The 21134-nt window shown below is 37.6% G+C and overlaps 1 protein-coding gene across 1 annotated transcript in view; it reads right to left on the reverse strand.

The window, feature by feature from the left end:
- Positions 1 to 21134, reverse strand: part of LOC141427522 (uncharacterized) — a 63818-nt gene that overhangs the window by 18430 nt on the left and 24254 nt on the right. The window contains exons 3-11 of the mRNA XM_074087086.1: positions 17740 to 17897; positions 16264 to 16451; positions 14784 to 14949; positions 10096 to 10327; positions 7824 to 8074; positions 6936 to 7644; positions 6760 to 6842; positions 6529 to 6601; positions 4976 to 5091 (exon numbers count right to left, since the gene is read on the reverse strand). Coding sequence (XP_073943187.1) covers positions 4976 to 5091; positions 6529 to 6601; positions 6760 to 6842; positions 6936 to 7644; positions 7824 to 8074; positions 10096 to 10327; positions 14784 to 14949; positions 16264 to 16451; positions 17740 to 17897 — 1976 coding nt within the window. The remainder of the gene's footprint in view (positions 1 to 4975; positions 5092 to 6528; positions 6602 to 6759; positions 6843 to 6935; positions 7645 to 7823; positions 8075 to 10095; positions 10328 to 14783; positions 14950 to 16263; positions 16452 to 17739; positions 17898 to 21134) is intronic.

Here is a 21134-nt window from a genome sequence, read left to right on the forward strand (position 1 = left end):
CATCATCATCACCAGCCTATAGCAGTCCACTGCTGGACATAGGCCTCCCCCAATGAGCGCCATTGCGCCCTGTCCTCGGCTAGATGCATCCAGCTTCTACCAGCAGCCTTTCGCAAAATGATCATTTTAAATCATTGTTTTACGTAACTCTCCTTACAAAAATTTGAATACGAAACTCAAGTCTTATTGGGAATGACAACTAGATGGCGCTGTAAAATAAGTTGCATCCGAATTTTTTTTACATATTTAACTGCTGTTATGTATGATGCGTACATATTTTTCAAGGCATTGTAAGTGCTCCGCTTGAAAACGTACTTATTTTTCTATTTGGGTACTCGTATCCATAGCTAAACTTTGATTTGTTTCCTTTTAAAACCCATTATCTGTTTTGATTTTGTTGTTCCCAGAAAAAAAATCGTTTCTAATTTTTGATTCTTTTTGTCGGTGACAAGATATTTGTGGTACCTGATGGGAACGGCTTTCGCCCAGACGATGGCGCTAAGTGGGTGGGTCTTGATAAAAACATGTTAAAACGTACGAATGTATACATTATTTCCTTTTAGTCAGTCATTGTCATGCCACCTAATGAATTAAAACTAATGATTGCCTACGATAATCTCAAAAAAAGAAAAAACGTGTAGATGCACATGCTATCTCACTATGAGCTAATTTAAAAATATAAGCTAATTTAAAATATCCCCGAACAAAGCAGTTTTTGATAAAAATTCTAACAAGACCTATTCTAGTGATCTTAAAAATATACGCGCTTGTGGCTTCTAGATCCGTGACCCGCAATAACGATAAAAAACTTCGCGACACCTATATATATATTTAAGGCGCATATACAACTGTCGCATTGACTTTTAAAAAACTAATTCCGAATATTATAGCAAGTGGTTGTACAAGTTTGTCTGAGTACTAATACAAAAAAAAATAATTTTTTAAATCGTGACTGATAAAAGTTTTGATAGAAAAGTAGTCGTACATTTCATGATGTTCATATAAGTAACGTGTGAAAAATGTGATTAACAGCGTTTATCAGAAAACTTGCTCAAACACTTGCTAAAATTTCTCGAGTAAGTTTGATGACACTTGAACTTAGGTACCTATTATAATAGTTTAATACATCATCAGTGGTGGCCAACCGGTCGAGGTACGAACGACAAAAATATAATTATTAGATCGTGCAGTTTCTAGTCAGGAAACAGTTTTGTGTCTAATGAAGTTGGCCACCCTTGTAATTCAAAATTACCTACATATTTAGCGGTGATACCCAGCGACAGTTAGATATACATAGTATAAAAGTGACGCTACAGGCCTTAGTTTCCCTAGAAAACCGTACAAACTGAGATCACTATGAGAATATGGTGTTAATGAAAAACGCATAATTTCTATAATTACAAAATAATCAGTCAAGATAGGCTCCGCTTAAACGTAATTCGTCTTCATCAAAAATAATTTTATCTAAAGTATCCATTAACATCAAATTTTGTGCCGGGGGCAATCCGCAGTTTCATATTTAAATTTTATAACTTAACAACTAATTTGAGAAGAAAACGATATATTCGATTTTTTTCTGCTAAAATACTTAAGGTTTTCTTAACAAAGTGACATAGGCTTTATTATTTTATTAGCATTTACTTTATCACTTGCGAACGCAGGCGCAAGCTCCGGCGACTTATAACGCCTTATTAACGTCATAACATAAAGGTATATATCCTTAAACGACTTGTCGAGTTTTATTTAAACAGTCACAATACCTATGTTTCATTTAAGTATATTTTTTGACAGCATTTTCTTTAATTACATGGACCAATTACTTTGCTCAGTTCATTGATATAGACCTCCGCAAAGTAACGCCTGATTCAATAAATCGACACCTCCTACGTATACTGGTACAAGTGACAAATTTCTGATTTTTAGTTTTTTGCAATTTTGTGATTAATATTTCTTATTTACCTACCACAAAAAATTTGTACGGATATTCCTATTAGTTTTGGAAATAAAGTGACGTATATTTATGCATCTAACACCGTTTTTGCTAATCGGTACAACGTATACTGAGGCAACCGACATGCACCACTATACGCGGCACCGATATTGTCGCGGGGCCGGGGAGTCCAGTGTAACTGGCAGTTGCCTCAGTGTACGCGCTAGCCGTCGCTGCGGTGCGGACCGTTTAAACTGTTCTACGAACACATAATTTGATAGTATATATAAAAAAAACATGTTTGGGTCTGACAATTGCGGAGGGCAAGACCACAATTGCCGTATTTCTCATAGACAGTCATGGAAACTAAATCAATGTGAAACCTTTTCGTGATCTATTTCGCTATGATTTCTTTGGCAAATGTATGGATGTCAACATAACATTGGTAGTACAACGGTTCCACCCCAGTACCAGTACGTGATTCAGTTCCTCGGCTATACCTACATGTACGCGTGCTATAAATATAACATTGCAGTATTACATTGCATTCTGGTAGTTGAGCATCCCCAAAAAGAAGGCGAAGGCATGCATGCTTTAATTAAAATGAGAACAGTAAATTTCATAATACCTACAGGTTGATAAAAAAATCTGTACTATACTGTAACCCATATTAGGGCTACTGATTACTAATACGATATAAGTGGGAAAACATCGAAATTAGAAAGTCTTCTTGCGACTCCACTTCCATGCAAAACTTTTTTTTTTCGAATCACAGTATTTTTTCTACTTGGATCATATTAGTAATTAGTAGCCCTAATGTGGTTTAAAGTATAGTACAGATTTTTAATAACCCCTATACACATTTTTTTATACACACCTAAGAAATGGTATACTGGCGAAAACGGGTAAACGTATGAAGTTATAGAAGTTTCCAAAGACTCAGAAACAGACACAAATTGAAATCTATTGTCAAGAAGACTTTAATATATAAGGCGTTATTAAAATTAATGATATATCATGGATAGGGAAATTTGGAAATAATTCCGATCCGCATTGGCGAGTGCTTACTCCAAATAGCGAATTGAGAACTGTTTTAAAATATGTAGTTTGTGCTAATACTTGGATGTATAGATATCACTAAAATATGATTTGTAAATCTGTTTTCAAAATATTACCTAGGTTTATTGCCAGACTCTTCTCAACAGAGTTTTGAACCGGTGGTAGATTTTTTTGACATTCATAAGTGCTTGTTCAATCTAATTGAATAAAGATATTTTGACTTTGACTCAATATTTCATGTCAAAGCTTGCTTAAGCAAAGTGCTAATCAGACTCGCGCACGAAGGGTTCATACCATCTATACAACTTCATTAGGATTGCAAAAAACTGGCAAAAAATACTTTGTTGTATGGGGCCCTTAAAAATTCACTCTGTCTATTTTTTGTTATATATATATTATATATTATATCGACTACAGTTATACATAATCTGTGAAAATTTCAACTGTCTAACTATCATGGTTCATGAGATACAGCTGGTGACAGACGGACGGACAGCGAAGTAGTATATAGAAGTAGGGTTTCCGTTTATACCCTTTGGGAGGAACCCTGAGAGGCACAAAAAGCTAACCGTTATGTACAAATGGGTGCGATGCGATATTTGTCACATGAGGACCTTTCACAATAAAATACGAAGTACACATTTGAACAGGAATACGAATCCATTGAATGTGCTTCCATTAATTTAAAGCACTTAATACAATTACTTTTCTAAAATAAAACTTTATATTTCAAGTGAGGTTTTTTATAAAGTATATTTCTGTATTTTGTATAGCACGTTTAAAACATTACTAGCGGTATATTGGTACAAGTGGCCTGCTAATGTTAGCGTATATTGATGCAAGTGATAAAACGTTTATAAATCAATAGATGAGGTAAAGAGCATCTGTTTTATTGTTCATTGCAACCATATAAGTATTTCATCTAAAAATTCATATACAATATAAAAATATCGTTAGATCAGTAATCTAACGCATTACGCCGTATACTGGAGCAAGTGGTATTAGCTCAGTATACCGCACAACTACAAGATGTAAAATACGCGTATAGTAGTGTATCTGCAATTTTCTCTAAAAACTAAAAGAAATTTCAAAATTCCATGAATACAGGTAGAAGCAAATATTTTCTTTGGAACCAATGCAAAATTTTGAAAAGTTATATCATCAAATGAGAAAGTTACAAGTTTTTGGAACCTTTTGAACAGCTCTCCTGTTTAATTGATTATGCACTTGTACAGTATAACGTAGGAGGTGTCAAAATTATTTAAAGCATTTTAAATAATTCAAATTGTTTGTCATCGGTTTCCTCTCAATCAATATACAGAAACAGAACGCTTATATTTTAATTTAGAAAAGAAAGAGAAAACGTTTTAGGGACCGACTACACTGGAGCTTAAATTATGCTTCTTTTGCGCAATTTGAACTGCGTCAGTAATTCTATACTGATCAGTAATACCAGCGTAAAAACAACAAGAAAACAAACGAGACGCGTTTCTGCATTGCTTCCACGACAACATAATATGAACTTCAGTGTGGTGGTTCACTCAACAATCAACTAAGTTAACGATTAATTATACCTTAAACTTTGTAGCCTACTCGATTAAACACAAACACAGCTACGAGTAATAATGAATCAAATTGTTAACCTTAAATTAATCTTCATACATCTGCACGCAATTACGTCGACAAGAAAAATACCCGTAAGTAATCTGAAATTATGGGCACGTACGAGTACAATGATTATGTCCTTAATGCTACATTAACTTAAAGTAAAAACCTTTTAAGGCGACAAGTAGGTCCATGTATCTGCATTTGCTATTTACATCTAGAGCTAAAACTGTTATAAATATAAAAATCTCAACTGATCTATGATATTTATGAGACAATAATCTCAAATGAAAGTGTTAGTACAAAAAGCTAAATCTTGGTCCCACTTGTCCTCTTAAACTCAAACAGTTAGTTATATATAACACTAATTTTTCTCCTTACATCGACATGTACATTTTCGCCTCTGTTCAATTTAATATTTATAATCACTTCTTCTCCATATTTGGTGGCAGTAAGCGAGAGATTAAACACAATAATTACCTCTACTCTGCCGAAACCTATACAAGATTAAACCTTCTTAATTGCTCAGACATTTGACTGCCTCAATGTGAGATAATACCCGAGCCTGCTTGCCTGGTTTCTGAAACGATGTTTGAAATTTCGTTTAAAAACCTCGTTTTAATATTTTATTAAATGTTAGTGACAGGTGTCGCGCAGCGCGATCACGTACGTTTATAATAAGGTGCCTATGTACAAAGAGGACATAAGAATAAAAGTTGCTGGATATTTGTTGATAATCGAATCAAGCGATAAAACGAGCAGTTTCAAATACTGCCCGTGCCTTTTTACTTTTTTTTAGGTCTAGGTAAATAATATCTACGTGTTTTTTTTGCAACATATAGAATACGACTTCAAATGTTATCGTACCACACGGTATTTAACAAAGTTTTTTTTGGTCTAAAACAACATAATGGTACAAAGTGGTATTACAAACATCGTCGTAAGTATTGATTAGTACACTAAATTTCCAACATCCGAAATAAACAAGACCTTAAATTAAATAGAACTGAATTCCCATTGTAAGTTACTTTACTGGATAAATATGAAAATACATTACGTTAAGTAGTCCATTGCACCTAATAAAAACGCTTCTTGCTACTGCAATCCAAATTCGTGGTAAATAAATCGCTACATTCGCATATGCAAAAAATGTAATCGCGCGCAAATGTTCATAATATCATTATAAACAATAATTTTAACTTCATCTGACCAAGAAGATGAAAATATAATATGCTAACCATAATTATTTGACAAATAACTCATTTTTTAAATTAGCGCTTACTGTAAGATTCGTCTGTTCAAATAGTTTGTGCCAGTAGCCATTGCAAAGATATAAATAACTACCTGCGTCTTTTCGACGAAGAGACAGCTGTATATTTTGCTTTGAGTAAACGAAATTTAGAGATGGTTTCAAAATGAGCTCCAATTTTTAAATGTTTCTCATGCTGGCAAAGGATAGGTGAACTTCTTTACTGGTGAGTGATTGCAAGAGAGAAAGAGATGCAATTTCTGAATCGTTTTGCATGTAAGCGGTGAAGAAGCAAACTTGAATAGTTAGTGAAATGTAGAGCCAGCGTTATGTAACTGAGAACAAAATTAAAAAGCACTGAACACAAATAGAGTTCAGGATTTCAGGTTTGTTGCTCATCCATGTATCTGGACCATATCTACGCAAGAACGGCTAGATGCATCTCTTTCACAAGTACTAAACCTAAGTGAGGGAATTCTATAATTGAGCATTACTCTGAATAGCGGTTTGCACTTCTTACTCTTAATAGCACTGCTTGCGTCTTTCACGCATCTTGAAGCGTTAAGTAGTTATAGATCCAATTACCTGCCGCGGGAAATGTCACTTCATACACAACGTCGCGTATTATTTGACAATATAAATAAATTAGCGTCGTAGCTTGTGAATGAAGCTAATCAATTAGGGCTTCGTTGTTCGTCCGGCGGTTTTTCTGGCTCGCATTCTAGCTCGCCCAGTATGTCCTGTACGTCCTGGGATATCTGCAAAATGACGTCTATATCATTGCAAAGTATTTTAGAGTGAATGATTCTATCGGATTAAAACTAAATCAAAAAATAGGTAGGTACCTATATACTTAATTTATTGAATAAGGATACTAAAACATACTTGTTTTAGTTCAGTTGCAATATGCACTTACTAGAAGATCCGGGAACGATGGGTCTATAGTGTTCTCTAATGATATTAGGGCAGCATTAATCTGGCAGAATTGCGAAGTGGAAACTGAAAACAAAGTATTTAAAACAAACGATTAGATAGGTGTTTTGCCTGGCTTCATTTACATAAATACCTGGGCAGAGATATTTTGATACTTACTAGCTTCATTGAAAAAGTTCTCTAAAGTGGAAGACGTGCGGCCATTGACCTGTTCTTCAGACTCATTATCATTTGGCAACATTTTCTTTTTGTAAGACCCATCTTCGTACTGGTATTCGCTGGGGCGTTTCACGGCTGTGCCAGCGGCACTAGTGCCCGGCAATTCCAGATTCACAATCTCGCAATCAGCACTGATTTTGCTGAAGTTGAACTTTGCTGGCTTATTTGGTTGCTGAGCCATATAGTCGCTGAAAACGATAGGTTCAGTGACTACCTCGACACTAACCGGATTTGTATCGACGTTTTGGAATATTTGTCCGAAGTCATCCATATTCTGATTGCGGTAAGTACCGATCGTCGTGATTTTTGGTAACGTTCCGCTTAGACTGTTCTTTGGAGTGGTGTCTATGTTAAGAACGGGTTCTGAGATTTCTTGCACGCATTGACTGGTTACTTTCTTGCGTTTCACGTCCTTGTCGATGTTTGGGTTTTTGAAGGTTTTGATGACACTGTATATTTTCTCAATGGCGCTAACGATACGTTCTTTGCGAGGCGGGATAATGGCGAGATGGACGGGCGGCTTGGTGCCGTCGGGTGACAGGCTCATCTCTCTTTCCTCAGGCTGCGGCGACGGTAAGTTGGTTACCAGATGGAGGATCACTTTTTCAAGCTGTCGAGGATCTTCTACTGGTAAAGACTCATCATTTATCTGTAAATTACATTTGTAGTTACAAAATAACTGACAGAGACTTATTTCAACTTTAATAAGATTTAAGTAGAAATAAAAAAAGAAAGTTCATTCAAAATATTTGATTTCGTTTTTTATAAGAACAATAGCTGTAGTTCTCAAAGAATGCTTTTTATAGCTGTACTATCATCGAAACTCACGTCAGTAACTTCAGGTTCTTGCGGCGGTTCCTCGTTATTGTTCACAAGAAGAGTGAACTTCTTCTTCATCATTCTAATGAGATGCTGGCCTTCAGTAGCGTTCATCACCGTATTTGTGCACACGAAGCTGGTAACAGCTTTGGTGCTACTCTCGACCTCTAGGCATCCTCTGGTCCTCATGTATATGAATTGACCGTTCTTCATCATAAGCCGGTAGCAAGATTCACCGTACAGACGGTGTTGGTCGTACACTGGAATCAGCAATGATTGTCCCTAAGTGTGATGGTTCTAGAGATGAGTTAGAATAGAACATGATAAGCAGTGTGAATTTAAGTGTCTTTCTATTCCGCAGTAGATAACGTAACGGTTTAAAAAGAAGGTCACTATGAAGACACAATTTATGTGACTATACCGAATTGTAACAACTGCTATGTATAAACGTGATGCAATGAATAAATGGTCGTAGCCCTTGTGCAAGGTCCGCCCAGATTGCTACCACCATCTTGCTCGCTAATCCTGCCGTGAAGCAGCAGTGCTTGCACTGTTGTGTTTCGGTGTCCAGTCGAATAAAACAGACAGTAAAATAAATCGAAAGTTATGATCAAGTACTTTGATGTTTATTTGTATAAGTAGACGACCAGATGGCCTAGTGGTTAGAGAACCTGACTACGAAGCTTGAGGTCCCGGGTTCGATTCCCGTGTCGGGGCAGATATTTGTATGAAAAATAAGAATGTTTGTTCTCGGGTCTTGGGTGTTTAATATGTATTTAAGTATGTATCTATCTATATAATTATATTTATCCGTTGCTTAGTACCCATAACACAAGCTTTGCTAAGCTTACTTTGGAACTAGGTCAATTGGTGTGAATTGTCCCGTGATATTTATTTATTTATTTATTACTATTTATTTATAAGTACCTAATTATAGTTAAATCGTGCTAATTCTGTTCAGCTTTAAAAAATAAGTTGACGTTTTGGTCTACCTATACCAAATTGTTCGATTGTCCTACTATGAGAACAGTAAATTAAATCGAAAGTTATGATTACTTTGATGTTTCTTTGTATAGTATACCAATTATAGCAAAACGCTAATTCTGTTATGCCTCAAAAAATTAAGTTGACGTTTAAGTCTGTAAGAAATTGTTCGCTCATTTCTGTCAGGGTCGGATTTGGAGATCTGAAGGCCTTGGGCAACGATTGACCAGAGAATTTGGATTTTTAAAGCCCTATTTGTTGAAACCTTTCCCTTGTTCAGGCCTCGGAGCCGAACGCCCGGATGCCCTCCCTGTGAATCTGGCTCTGATATCTGTATTGAACTTTTGATAGAGAAATTGTAGTAGGTATGTTGAATTGGCGGGTCGTTTATGGACTGATGATATACTTACGTAAGTCAAGTGTATGGTATAGTATGAATGTCACTTATCACGACGCAAGTACCTACCTCACGTGTTTGAGTTCAAAGTATCAAATAGGTATGTGCTTATACTCTTAATAACCCGAAGCTATATAACTAATGTCAGTAAGGTATAGACTAAACATGATAAGTACCTAGGTAATACGTAAATAAAGATGGGTAAGTAGTTATCGCTATAATACTCGTAGTTACTTATTATATAATTTGCTGTCGTTATGCAAAGCAATGGGAAAGTAGAAATTATTTATCAGAAGTAATGACTATTAGAAATGATAATGATACTCGTAACATGCCAGATGCACAGACAGTAAACAAGTGATAAATGCAAATAGCAAATAGATACTTATTACATTGATAATAATATGTAAATTGAAATATGTACTTAGATACAGCATCGTCAACCACGTCTTGAGAAATATAACACGCCTAATATAATTACTTTAGTTAAGATAAATACATACATGTAATAAATATTTTACATTAAATACCTATTCGAATTTCGCTTCATGCTTCAAAACTATCAACCCCGGAAAATTCCAATAGGGCTAAACAAAATGCAGCTGAAATTAACAGTAACTACTTGAAGCTTCTTAATATTCGCCGTGCAAAATAGTTCTAACGTGACGAGGCACTAACCGTCTAAGGCCCTGCGCTAGCTGGCGCGGGTGCACGGAGCGGGCGCACGCACGCCTGCTGGTGCGGTTAAAATCCGGCGCACGCGACGCGTGCAGTTAGCGCTGCTCATGGTATTTTTTAATAGGCGTCCACCCGCTCCGTGTAAACCGCGTCAGCTGGCGTGAGCCCTAAGTATAACGCAAAAAAAAAAACAATCGCAGTGCTTCGCAGATCAGAACTTACTTTCCCTCAACGCAATGATGACCCAGCGGACGTCATCCCGGTGCATGAAGTTCATAGCATTGACTCCGTGGACTTCGTCCGTCATGTATCCCGTGACGAGGGCGATGCGCTTCTCGCATTGGATGATCTGACCGTCGATGGAGTGTCTCGTGCGGTATTCCATGCGGAATTGCTCTAGTTGAGATTCCTTCTTGAACGTCTCGCTTGTAGGGCGCACGACACCAATAAAAACCTGGAAAGACCGAGGACAGTCTTTAACTTTGTGACAACTCCATGTATTAAAAAAAAACAGTCGCAACAACGGATACTATTGCATATCAAAGAGGCATAGACTAGATAATTAAATATATATTTGAGTTTTTGATATGTAATTATTATAGTAGTAGCTAGTGTAACAATATTGAAAAAGTACCAACCCAGATATAATTGCAATTAATTTATGCCTGGGCCGATGGTGACTAGTTCTTTAACTTTTAAAATACACAAACACACACTAGATTTTTTTACTGTTCGACGCCAAGGATGACAGACATTTACTAGCCAGTAATAAAAGGCAGCTTTCAAAAACAATGCTAAGATTATAAACATGGGGCGTAGATGGTGACAAGGGTTCAAATAGCTGTTTTACACAAACAGGCAGCAGTTGCATGATAAGAAGCTCGTCATATCAAGTGTCGTAGGTGAAAACATAAAGCACGTAATATTTTGATACGCATTTGTTAAGGTTTAGGTCGGTTCAGTGAATAAAAGATTAAGAGCACGTATACACTTCTTGGATATTTTATAAGTACTAGTTTACCCGCGGCTTCGTACGCGTAAAATATTCGATCTGGTAGTTACAATTGAAATTCAGGAATTTTACAAAATTCCCGTGGGAAATCCCAAAATATATATCGTAATCTTCATTGAGGTCCTGTGGGAATATTGGATTAAAAGTAGCCTATGTGTTATTTCAGACATCCAGCTATCTTCATACCACATTTCATGACTCTAAGCCCAGCGGTTGTTATTTCCAGATTTTATCTTTATCCCGTGGAAGATCGGGATAAAAAGTAGCCTATGTGTTATTCCAGATGTCCAGCTATCTACGTACCAAATTTCATCGAAATCTGTCCAGCCATTTTAGCGTGAAGGAGTAACAAACATACACACACACACACAAACTTTCGTATTTATAATTATTAATATAATAAGTAGGATAAGTAGGATTAGTAGAATAGTCAGTCACCTGCTTATAGATCTAGTGAATAATGTTCTAAATACGAACTTTTCCGACAAAATACATTATTCATTACTCCTGTACAAAAACAATGATAATAAAAAATCCCAAAAGGTTTACGAACGCATACGAGGTTTCTTATGCATATCTACAAATCTGTAACTAGAGTGCCGAAAACGCCGATGGGCGTCTGTTCTGCAGAAGCGTCGGCATCGCAGCAAAGTACGTTATCTGGCGCGCGGCAATGAATGGATTAATGAGCTTTACAGACTGCAATGCAGGATAATGAATAGATTTATTTTTCCCTGAATGACAACACTGGCATAGATAAATATATCAAGGTCAAAGAATCGAACTGCTTTAAAATTCCAAAGAAATAATTCGTTGTTTGGTAGAAACGTGTCAAAATGGTGTTGTAGAGCGCCATCCTGCTCCGTCTCGTTTTTTTCCGTTCTGGCGGTTCACTTTTATATAACAGATAGAAATAGAATATGTGTAACGTATTTATTTTAGCTTCTTTGCTCTGTTCGAATGAACAAAGCATAATAAGCATATTGATGGGCTTTAAAACAGGTGACGTGGCGAGACAGCGCTTACATACTACGTTCAACTACATATTTTTCAAACCACTTCCAAAGAACATCGTTCTTAGTTAAACAGTATTTCATTTAACGGGTCTCTGACTGAACCTCGTACCTAAGTATATAAAATTTTATGAAATTCAAACAATGATTTCACCTACACATCCCAATGTAGATATTCCAATTTCATAATCGTCATTGAATCGGAGACCCGTTGATTTGTCATTAGGTATACAGGGTTATTGGTAAGTCGACCAAAGTATTCCTGTTATGAGGGAAGCATGCCCTATGCAAAAGTGAACCACTTAATTTAAACCTTTTTTTGCAAAAAAAAGTCAAGTACTTACCGAAAAGTTGGAAAACCCCCTTTGTCACTTCAAAGTTCAATATCTCAAAAATGTCTTAACCGATTTTGATAAAACATGTCTGAGAACCATCGCTAGAAAACCTGATTAAAAAAAAAACGCATTCAAATCGGTCCACACAAAGCGGTCAAACTTATAACACCCACATGTGCAATATTGAAAGTAAAATTATCCGTAATGATAATTCGCCCGATAATATTTGTCAAAATTAAGGCGCAGCGCAGTGAACGGCGCACATTGCTCGAAGAACCCATGTCCGTTGTTAATAGTAGAGGAGGCGGGTATGCTAAATCGGTAGTTACTAAAGCGTAATGGGGACCTATTTGATTGTGAAGATTAGGTGCAAAAACGAAAAAAAAGTTTATTTCAAGCATGCCCTTTTTTGTATGTGAGGGGGGGGGGGGGGCTATAATCTAGAGGTATTAATATATTAAAGAGGTAAAAAAAACGTTATTCGAGCGTGTCAGATATTCAGAGGGAATGTTAAGTGAATCCAAAAAATGTCCTATTTCAATGACTGACAATTTGGACGCGACCAAGTCATGACCGATTTTTGAAATACTCGAGCGCGTCAGATTTATATACAGACGGTTCAGTTTGATGTCCTAGTCGTCCTAAATTAAAATCTGACAATTATAAGTTGGAAATTCGTTGATCTAACTTGTTAAAAAAATGTTGCTTTTTTCTCGTTTTTTTTTGTTACTGAATGAATAAATACATATCTATAGAAATGTCTATTAATAAAAATAATTTTAAGAAAACCATGTTAAAAGAAAGTTTCTTCATCTTCATCGTCACTGGATTCGATCTCTATTTGGTAAATTTTCTCGTTATCTAGTGACTATGTTAATTGTAACTTGAATTTTTTGTAAGTTGTCTGACAGTTGTCTACTTCGATTTCATTTTTATTGAAAATTAAATTTTGTGTCCTTGTGAGCGTGCCGCGCAGCACTGCCCGGGCGTGGTGGGCTTTTACCAAGTAAATTGGGTTAATTTCATCGCCAGTGCTAAATTTATAACTCTTCAATAAGAGTTATAAATTTAGCAAGGACAATATAATTATATATAGCAATAGTAATTTATTTTCCGGAAGATGACCCAAACATCAAAACGTTACCAAGGAAACAAAAGCATAGACTAGGAGATAATATGAAATCTAAAAAGATATATATCAAGAACGAACACTTTATTGTGATCAGCTGAGATGGCATCATGGCGGCAGATGGTACTGGTGTGGGGGCGGTGCGTGAAAGTAAGATATATATATATATATATATATTTAATCGACTGGATGGCAAACGAGCAAGTGGGTCTCTTGATGGTAAAAGATCACCACCGCCCATAAACATTTGCAACACCAGGGGTATTGCAGATGCATTGCCAATCTAGAGGCCTAAATGCACACCTCAAGTGCCAGTAACTTCATCGGCTGAAAAGAAATAGAAAGATAATGAGAAGGAATGAGAGGCGCGGAGTGGGAAATACACAGTTCTCAACAGCTGTACGCTCCAGGCTTTATTGATGGTTTTAGCTACATTGCCTTGAGAAATCGTCAGATTATATTATTTCCGTAATAATTAAAGAATTTCGAAGACTTTTTTTACAACCATGTGACTTTAAATTTTTATGTCACGCTCAAATCGTCAGATTATTTAAATGTACACTTTCCTCCATGTAACTTAATTACCTTGTCTTAATCTGACGCACTTGAGTTTTTCTAATGGTTTTTTTTTAAATAATCTGATCGGTTACCCTCAATGCACGCCCCTATATAAAGGGTTTATATTGGTAGTGGTAGGTACATTACAGGGTGCAAGGATTCTCCCTATATGGTTTTCTGACGCGCTTGAATAAAACGCAAAATCCCCTCTTGGGCTCCCCTACTATAACCATCTGTTTTTGAGTGGCGGCCACGTACCGCAAGACGCAGAGTAGGTACCTCGCCACAATGTTAACTGATGACCTGGTGGTCGCAGAAGTTCGACGGATGCGAGCAGAACAGGATCTGTCGTTTTGGCATTCTTTGGGGAAGGCTATCAATAAGTATCCACTGTTGGACATAAAACTCCCCCATAAACCTCCAGTTGCTTCAGTTGGACGCGGCCTGCATCCACCCTGAACTCGCGGCTTAAACCAGCTCATCCATCCATCTCGCTATAGCGGACGTCCTACGCTGCGCTTGCCAATTAGCAGTCTCCATAAGATAAGATAAGATAAAGTTTATTGCAGAAAATGGGTACATACAAGATGGTGTAATACATGTTATTCACTGTGCGCCAAATTCGGCTTGGGTAAGCATGCAAACAATAAAAACCACTTGATTTTGTTCAGTCTTAATCTAAAAGTTAAAACTAAGTTTATCCGCGTTTGTTTTAGCATTCGAGAACTTTTCGGCCCCAACGGCCAAATGTTCTCCGTTGCTGTGACCCTCGTTCTTTCTTCAACGTATCTCCTCATTTTAGATTCGACCCCGTAATGAAACCCCGAGCATTAAGTAATCCATGGTATAACTGGTATACTAACCACGTCATTCCCGCTGGAGTACGGGTTTGCGTTGCGTGCGCGCGCGCGGTGCACTATCTGACAGCACTGGGTGTTGCGGCTGGCGCGGTCCGACTTGCGCAGGGATCCCTCCACGTGGCAAGTCACGTACTGTGCCGGTTCTGAGCGCTGCGTGTTCTTCTTAAACCTACCAAGGTAAAGTTAAAAGTAGTAATGAACACTTAGGAGCTGTTTCACCATCCATTGATTAGCGTTAACCGATGGTTAAATGTGATACCGTCTCCGTCTATTCGAACAAAACAAATAGAGACGGCATCACGCCTAACCGCTAGTTAACACTAATCAATGGATGGTGAAACAGCCCCTTAAAGTTACAATTAGTAAACAATTAATACCACATTCAGACCCAGACGCAGGCAATCATATTTGCAAGTAATTTTTACGACCGCTGCAATGTGGAAGAAACGTTGAGGTACTTAATTGAAGCAATGATAATAAGTTTTAGGGCCTGTTTCACCATCCATTGATTAGTGTTAACTGACGGTTAAATGTGATGCCGTCTCCGTCTATTCGATCAAAACAAAAAGAGAAGGCATCACATTTAACCGTCAGTTAACACTAATCAATGGATGGTGAAACAGCTCTTTAGTCTTGCTATTAATCGGACACTATTTTTTTCATAGGTTTTTAGCAAATTCCGGCAGTTAAGCCGAGTTTCGACTTGCAAGAAATATCGTGCAACTTGCATTTAATTGCGGCGCTCGATTGACCACTACAAACTCGTTGACTTTACGGCCTCGCAAATTAATGCAACTTGCACGATTTTTCTTTCAAGTCTAAACTCGGCTTTAGGTACCGGTGAACTCTAATCCCTTTGGAACCTTAATCTCTGTAATAAACTTTATTTGGACCAATTAAATTCGTTAGAGACTGAGCAGGGAATTGAAATACTAAAAGGTTTAAGAGCTGTTTCACCACCTATTGATTAATTTTAATTGACGGATAAATTTAATCAATGGACGGTGAAACAGGGGGTAAATCTCACGTGAAATCAAAAACTGTCGCACCTTATTTAAAATTTGGGGGCTTTTGAGATGTATAAAGAAAAATCGAGCATTTTTTCTCGATTTTATTATGTGATTTTATTGTGCGATTATGTGTTTGAGATCGATTGCTCTCTCAGAATCATGACGCTTCTATGTAACTAGCCCTAGCACAGGCTTTGGTCTTTTTGGGCTGTTACACTTGTCTCTAAACGATTATCTGGATCAGTAATATAATAAGTCTTAATATTAGTGAAATATTAGTTGCATCAATGTTGTTGAATAAATATATAAAATAAATAAACACTTAACTCAGAAAACCACAAATTTCCAGTTACGATAGTTTTTGATTTCATTTTAGCCGTAAAAAGTTTAGCTCTTGTGTCATTTCTATTCCTCTTATTATTAGCTCGGTGGCATTGCTTTGTTATATTTTAAAGATAATAAAATCCTGATACCTTATAAAGAACTGTCTCTTCTCTGCAGCCAGCCTTTTGGCGGCTAGTAGCTTGCCGTCCGGCTGGTCAGGGATGACCAGTTCCCCGTGGTCGCCCAGGGTCTGACTTCTTGGTCTCAGCTGGTCCAACAGCATGTTGTGGTCATCCTCGTGCGTTATCGTGGATATGTTAAAGCCGAGTAGCTCCAACTGCCGGGAAAATGTTTTTTGGAAGACAGGGAAGTAACTAAAACACGTCACACCAACTTTGTATTTTCTAACGCTCTCAAAATCACATCGTTTTCACCATTTCTTTCCGTCACATGGCTTACATTAGAAAGAGATAGTTAATGCGATTGCGAACGCCGGCACGTTAGACAATATGGCCTCAGGACCTCAAGATTTATAGATAGGTTTTTAACTAGTAGGTTATGTGTTCGTGGTGAAATATCTGGGATGCCAAGATCACCTACTCGGTGAAGCTGCTTTGATTGATTGAGTAGTTATGTATCCTACACATATTATAAAGCAGAGGGGCTACTACGAAATTCGAAAATCGAAGTTCATATCGTACCGTCGCTCTCACTCTTGTTTTACATAAAATAAGCGTGAACGGGACGGCAAGACACGAAGTTCGAATTTTGCACTTCGTAGTAAAGGGCCAGAAGTCTTTATTGTCTAACGCACTCGGAGTCACGATCGTTTTCACCACTTTTTTTAGGGTTCCGGAGCCAAAATGGGAAAAACGGAACCCTTATAGTTTCGCCATGTCTGTCTGTCTGTCTGTCTGTCCGTCCGCGGCTTTATTCAGTACCTCCTATAGACGTTAAGTGGGGGTTTTTTTTTCTCATCCTACCGTATCGTTTCGTTGGAAAGGTCTTTGAAAACCATTAAGGGTTTGCTAAGACAATTTTTCGATTCAGTGATTTGTTTTCGAAATATTCAACTTAAAGTGCAAATTTTCATTAAAATCGAGTTTACCCCCTCTCTAAAATCTAAACCGGTGGGTGGAAAAATTTTGAAAAAATTCAGGATGGTAGTAAGTATATCAAACTTTCAAGGAAAAGTATAACGGTTTGCTTGAGAATTATTAGTAGTTTATGAGTAAATAGCAGCCTAAGGTATAGAATATACCTAAACTTGGAAGATTCCGTTTAAAATACGAAGTCCTTAGAAAAATATTACTTAATTTTTTCGTAATGGCTACGGAACCCTATTTTGGGCGTGTCCGACACGCTCTTGGCCGGGTTTTTTTCTCACATGTACAGCATGGGACGAGGATAATAAAAAGAGATGGTGCAGGTGGTGATGATGGTAGTGGTGGTAATGGTGGATTGCGAGCACCAGAGAACAGGTAAGTAGTATTTTTCTATTATTTATTTAGTTTCTTAACAGAACCTTACTTCACTTGACCACTTGGCTTTTAAATCAGTACCAAAGAAGTTCTAAGCACAAGCAATTATCACTTGAAGCGATTAGTGGAAGCGTGTGTTCCTACCTCACTGTACCCAAGATATTGCTGCACATTGGGTGAGACGGCGACCACAATTCCCTTGTAGGTGACAGTTAGTAAGAATCCTTTGAGCAACCGTAACACGGCCATTGCCGACGCAGGGCTGATGTCCTGCGAATCATTGCCGATAGAATCCCCGAACACTGCAAGGAAAAAATACATAAATTACCTAGATGTTTTGCCAACTTTAATATAAAAATGACTGATTATTAAAAAAAAAGTTTGTAATATTTTATTCCAATAAATACTTTCATAAAGCAGCGTTTCCACCAATAATGTGCGAGGATGTGTTGCGAAGGATGTATTTTTCATTAACCAAAAGAAACGCTTCATTTACACATCCTCGCACAGCACATCTCTGGTGGAAACAGCTGAGTGGAGCGAGGCGAGGTAAATGAAGCGTTTCTATTGGTGAAAAACATATTCCTCGCAACACATTCTCGCACATCACTGGTGGAAACGCCGCTTAAGGTTAACATCCGAGTGCTTATGTATCACCTCTACTGCTTATGTTATTATGACCAATTTAATGGTGGCATCTATTGCGACAATGACGAGCACTTGTACCTATACGTTTACCTGACATGTAAGTAATTATATTTGATTTTGTGTTGATGGTAACTTTTTGTAGCAAATTTTGCTAACACAAAAACATATAGGTACTTGTGTCAATTAACAAAGCCAAATAATTAATTTAAAAAAAACTTAAAACGTCGAGATGAGATATAATTATCTCAGCTTTTATATTTAACTATCTAGGCTGGCATTGGGGTGCATTTCGGTGCATGTGATGATTCACTTGTCATCAGGTGACTCAGTAGATTATTTGCCATCCAATTTCATTAATAAAACTCGCCTGACGGTAACCAACCTCAACCTGTATTACACTTGGCCACAGGTAGTTTTAAATAGGTACAGTCACCAGCATTAATATCTGCCACAGCGGAGCATGCAAAAACATCTGATACGTCCTTCCGGCCCTAGAAATAGAGTCGTATCAGATATTTATGCACGCTTGTTGTGTCAGATATTGGCGCTGGTGACTGTACTTGGTTATTGAAACCCAGTGAAAGGTACAACATTGGTAAGCGTTTTAACTTCGTAAGCCCCAACGTCCTAAATTTAGGACATACGTCAAAGTAAATGTCAACTTTTTATTAGTTGACATTAAGTGTCAAATTCTAATAATCGAAATTTAACGTGGGTCTTACGAGATTAATCCGATCAAATGACAGCTTTTGAACTGTTTACCAGCATTGTCAGTGCAAGATGACATATGACACTATGTTAATATTTTACATGAATCAACAATCGTGGCATTAAACAATACATGCATAACCTATTATACCTAACAACTGCTATAGCTACTTATAAGTAGTGTGGATAAGGTTAGGGCGGCGGGTCGCGAGCGGCGCAAGCGCTCGCACCGTCTCGCTCTAGATAATGAATCATCGTTTTACTTCTAGATTATTGACGAATATAATTCTATGTATATTAGGATACCGGCAGGCCGGCCGATGCATGTGTTGACACCCTAAATGCAAAAGCATGGCGGCCCACGTGCTCTGATGCACCGATCACGTTACGATACACGAACGCATTTTATATTTATGCCAATGAGATAATAATGCGATGCCACTGCAAAGCCTTAGAATAAATACACGTTAAATTTTACCTACCAGATGCCGTTCACAAGCACAGCAAACGTTATACTTAACACTGATTTCAATACAATACAATACAATACGATATAAATATTTTTTATTGCACACCATAAAGCAGTACAAAAAAACTCATGATTTGATTTTTTTGTGTGATTTCATAGTTCTTTCGACCCTTTTTTTTCTAGACTTTTCCAGGCGCCTAAAGACGCATGTAGATACATACAATCAGTTACTACACTGTTGAGTGTGACTCAAGCATTGGGCTAGGTGTAGCGGAAAACATATAGTACAGAGATATAGCTTGCACGGATTCTGTTTCACTTTTATGACCAGGGATTTCTCGTAAAGATGTGATAAAATTTCTCATCGGCTAAACAAAAGCAACTATATTCCGCACGCCGACTACATAACAAAATGCCAAAACAAAAGAGACAATCGAGGAATAGTATTTTATGCAACTGTATCGTAATAGGGGTCCTTAAAACATGAGTGTGCGTTTATCCATATATTAAATCCTCTATCATGTGTTCCGCGAACCATTGAGAATGACCTGCATTAACTCTTACTAGGTAGCTATGCCTGCCCCACGAGCTGCGCCCGCGACGACCTGCTGCTGCACGTGGTCGCGGCGCCCCCCCCCCCGTGCTGTAATGATGTATGAAATCTCATTACGTTACGGATTCCTGTATCGTAATGACCATTACGATACAGCCGTGTTCATAATAGAATCCAACGTCGTAATGCTGGTCATTACCTATGGTTTTTGAACGCATAATTGAGGATTTACTATATATGGGTGTAGATAAAAGTATTACATTAAACTTGATTTGCAAACAAATCAAATAAGATACATCGAGTGAGAAAAGCTTATCTTAGAATAGAGCGATAAATGACGGAGGAATATACATCCAAATATTAGATACATATGTACTATCGAAACGCATTAACCACTCACGATATACCTGTTTATTAATAGTACAATGTTGTTGCGTTCGCACTTCACTATTGGAGGCGTTGCGATTGTTACAATGTATTAACGTTTCATACGAACTAAAGCACTTCAATATTGTTCTAGTGAGATAGTTAGACTACTTATATTGAATATATAGGTAAGCACGGGTTTACTTATTAATCCTCATTGCATATATCGGCGGCCGATCGTTAAATCCGCCAGATCACGAAATTCCTAGGCATATCGTGAAATGACGCCATTTCATGAATTGGCTAAGGGACATCCGCCATATCGCTGAACTCACCTTTTAACGATTTGCCTAGTGACTTTTAGGCAGATCATGAAATTCCTAGGCAAATCATGAAATGCCGCCATTTCATGATTTGGCCAGTTTAGGCTGATCATGAAATTCCTATATAGGCATATTATGAAACGCCGCCATATCGGTTCTGGCACTTCGCCGGTCGCTGCCGCAGCACGCTCGCTTCGCTCGCTCGGCTCGTGCGTTGTGGTCATAATTAATACTAACCACTCCTCGCTTCGCTCGTCGTGTCTACATTTTTCTTTTTTTCTACATATCACGATGTGCCCGGTATAGAGCTAGGAATATCGACAAATGCATTGCTCTAATAGATCTGCCATATTGTTTCTCAGGCACATCGTGATATGCCTAACGTTTAGGCGTTTAGAAATGGCGCCATTTCACGATATGCCTAGGAATTTCGTGATCTGGCGGATTTTACGATCGGCCGCCGACACATACA

The sequence above is a fragment of the Choristoneura fumiferana genome, chromosome Z, assembly GCF_025370935.1.
Source record: "Choristoneura fumiferana chromosome Z, NRCan_CFum_1, whole genome shotgun sequence".
Taxonomy (NCBI): domain Eukaryota; kingdom Metazoa; phylum Arthropoda; class Insecta; order Lepidoptera; family Tortricidae; genus Choristoneura; species Choristoneura fumiferana.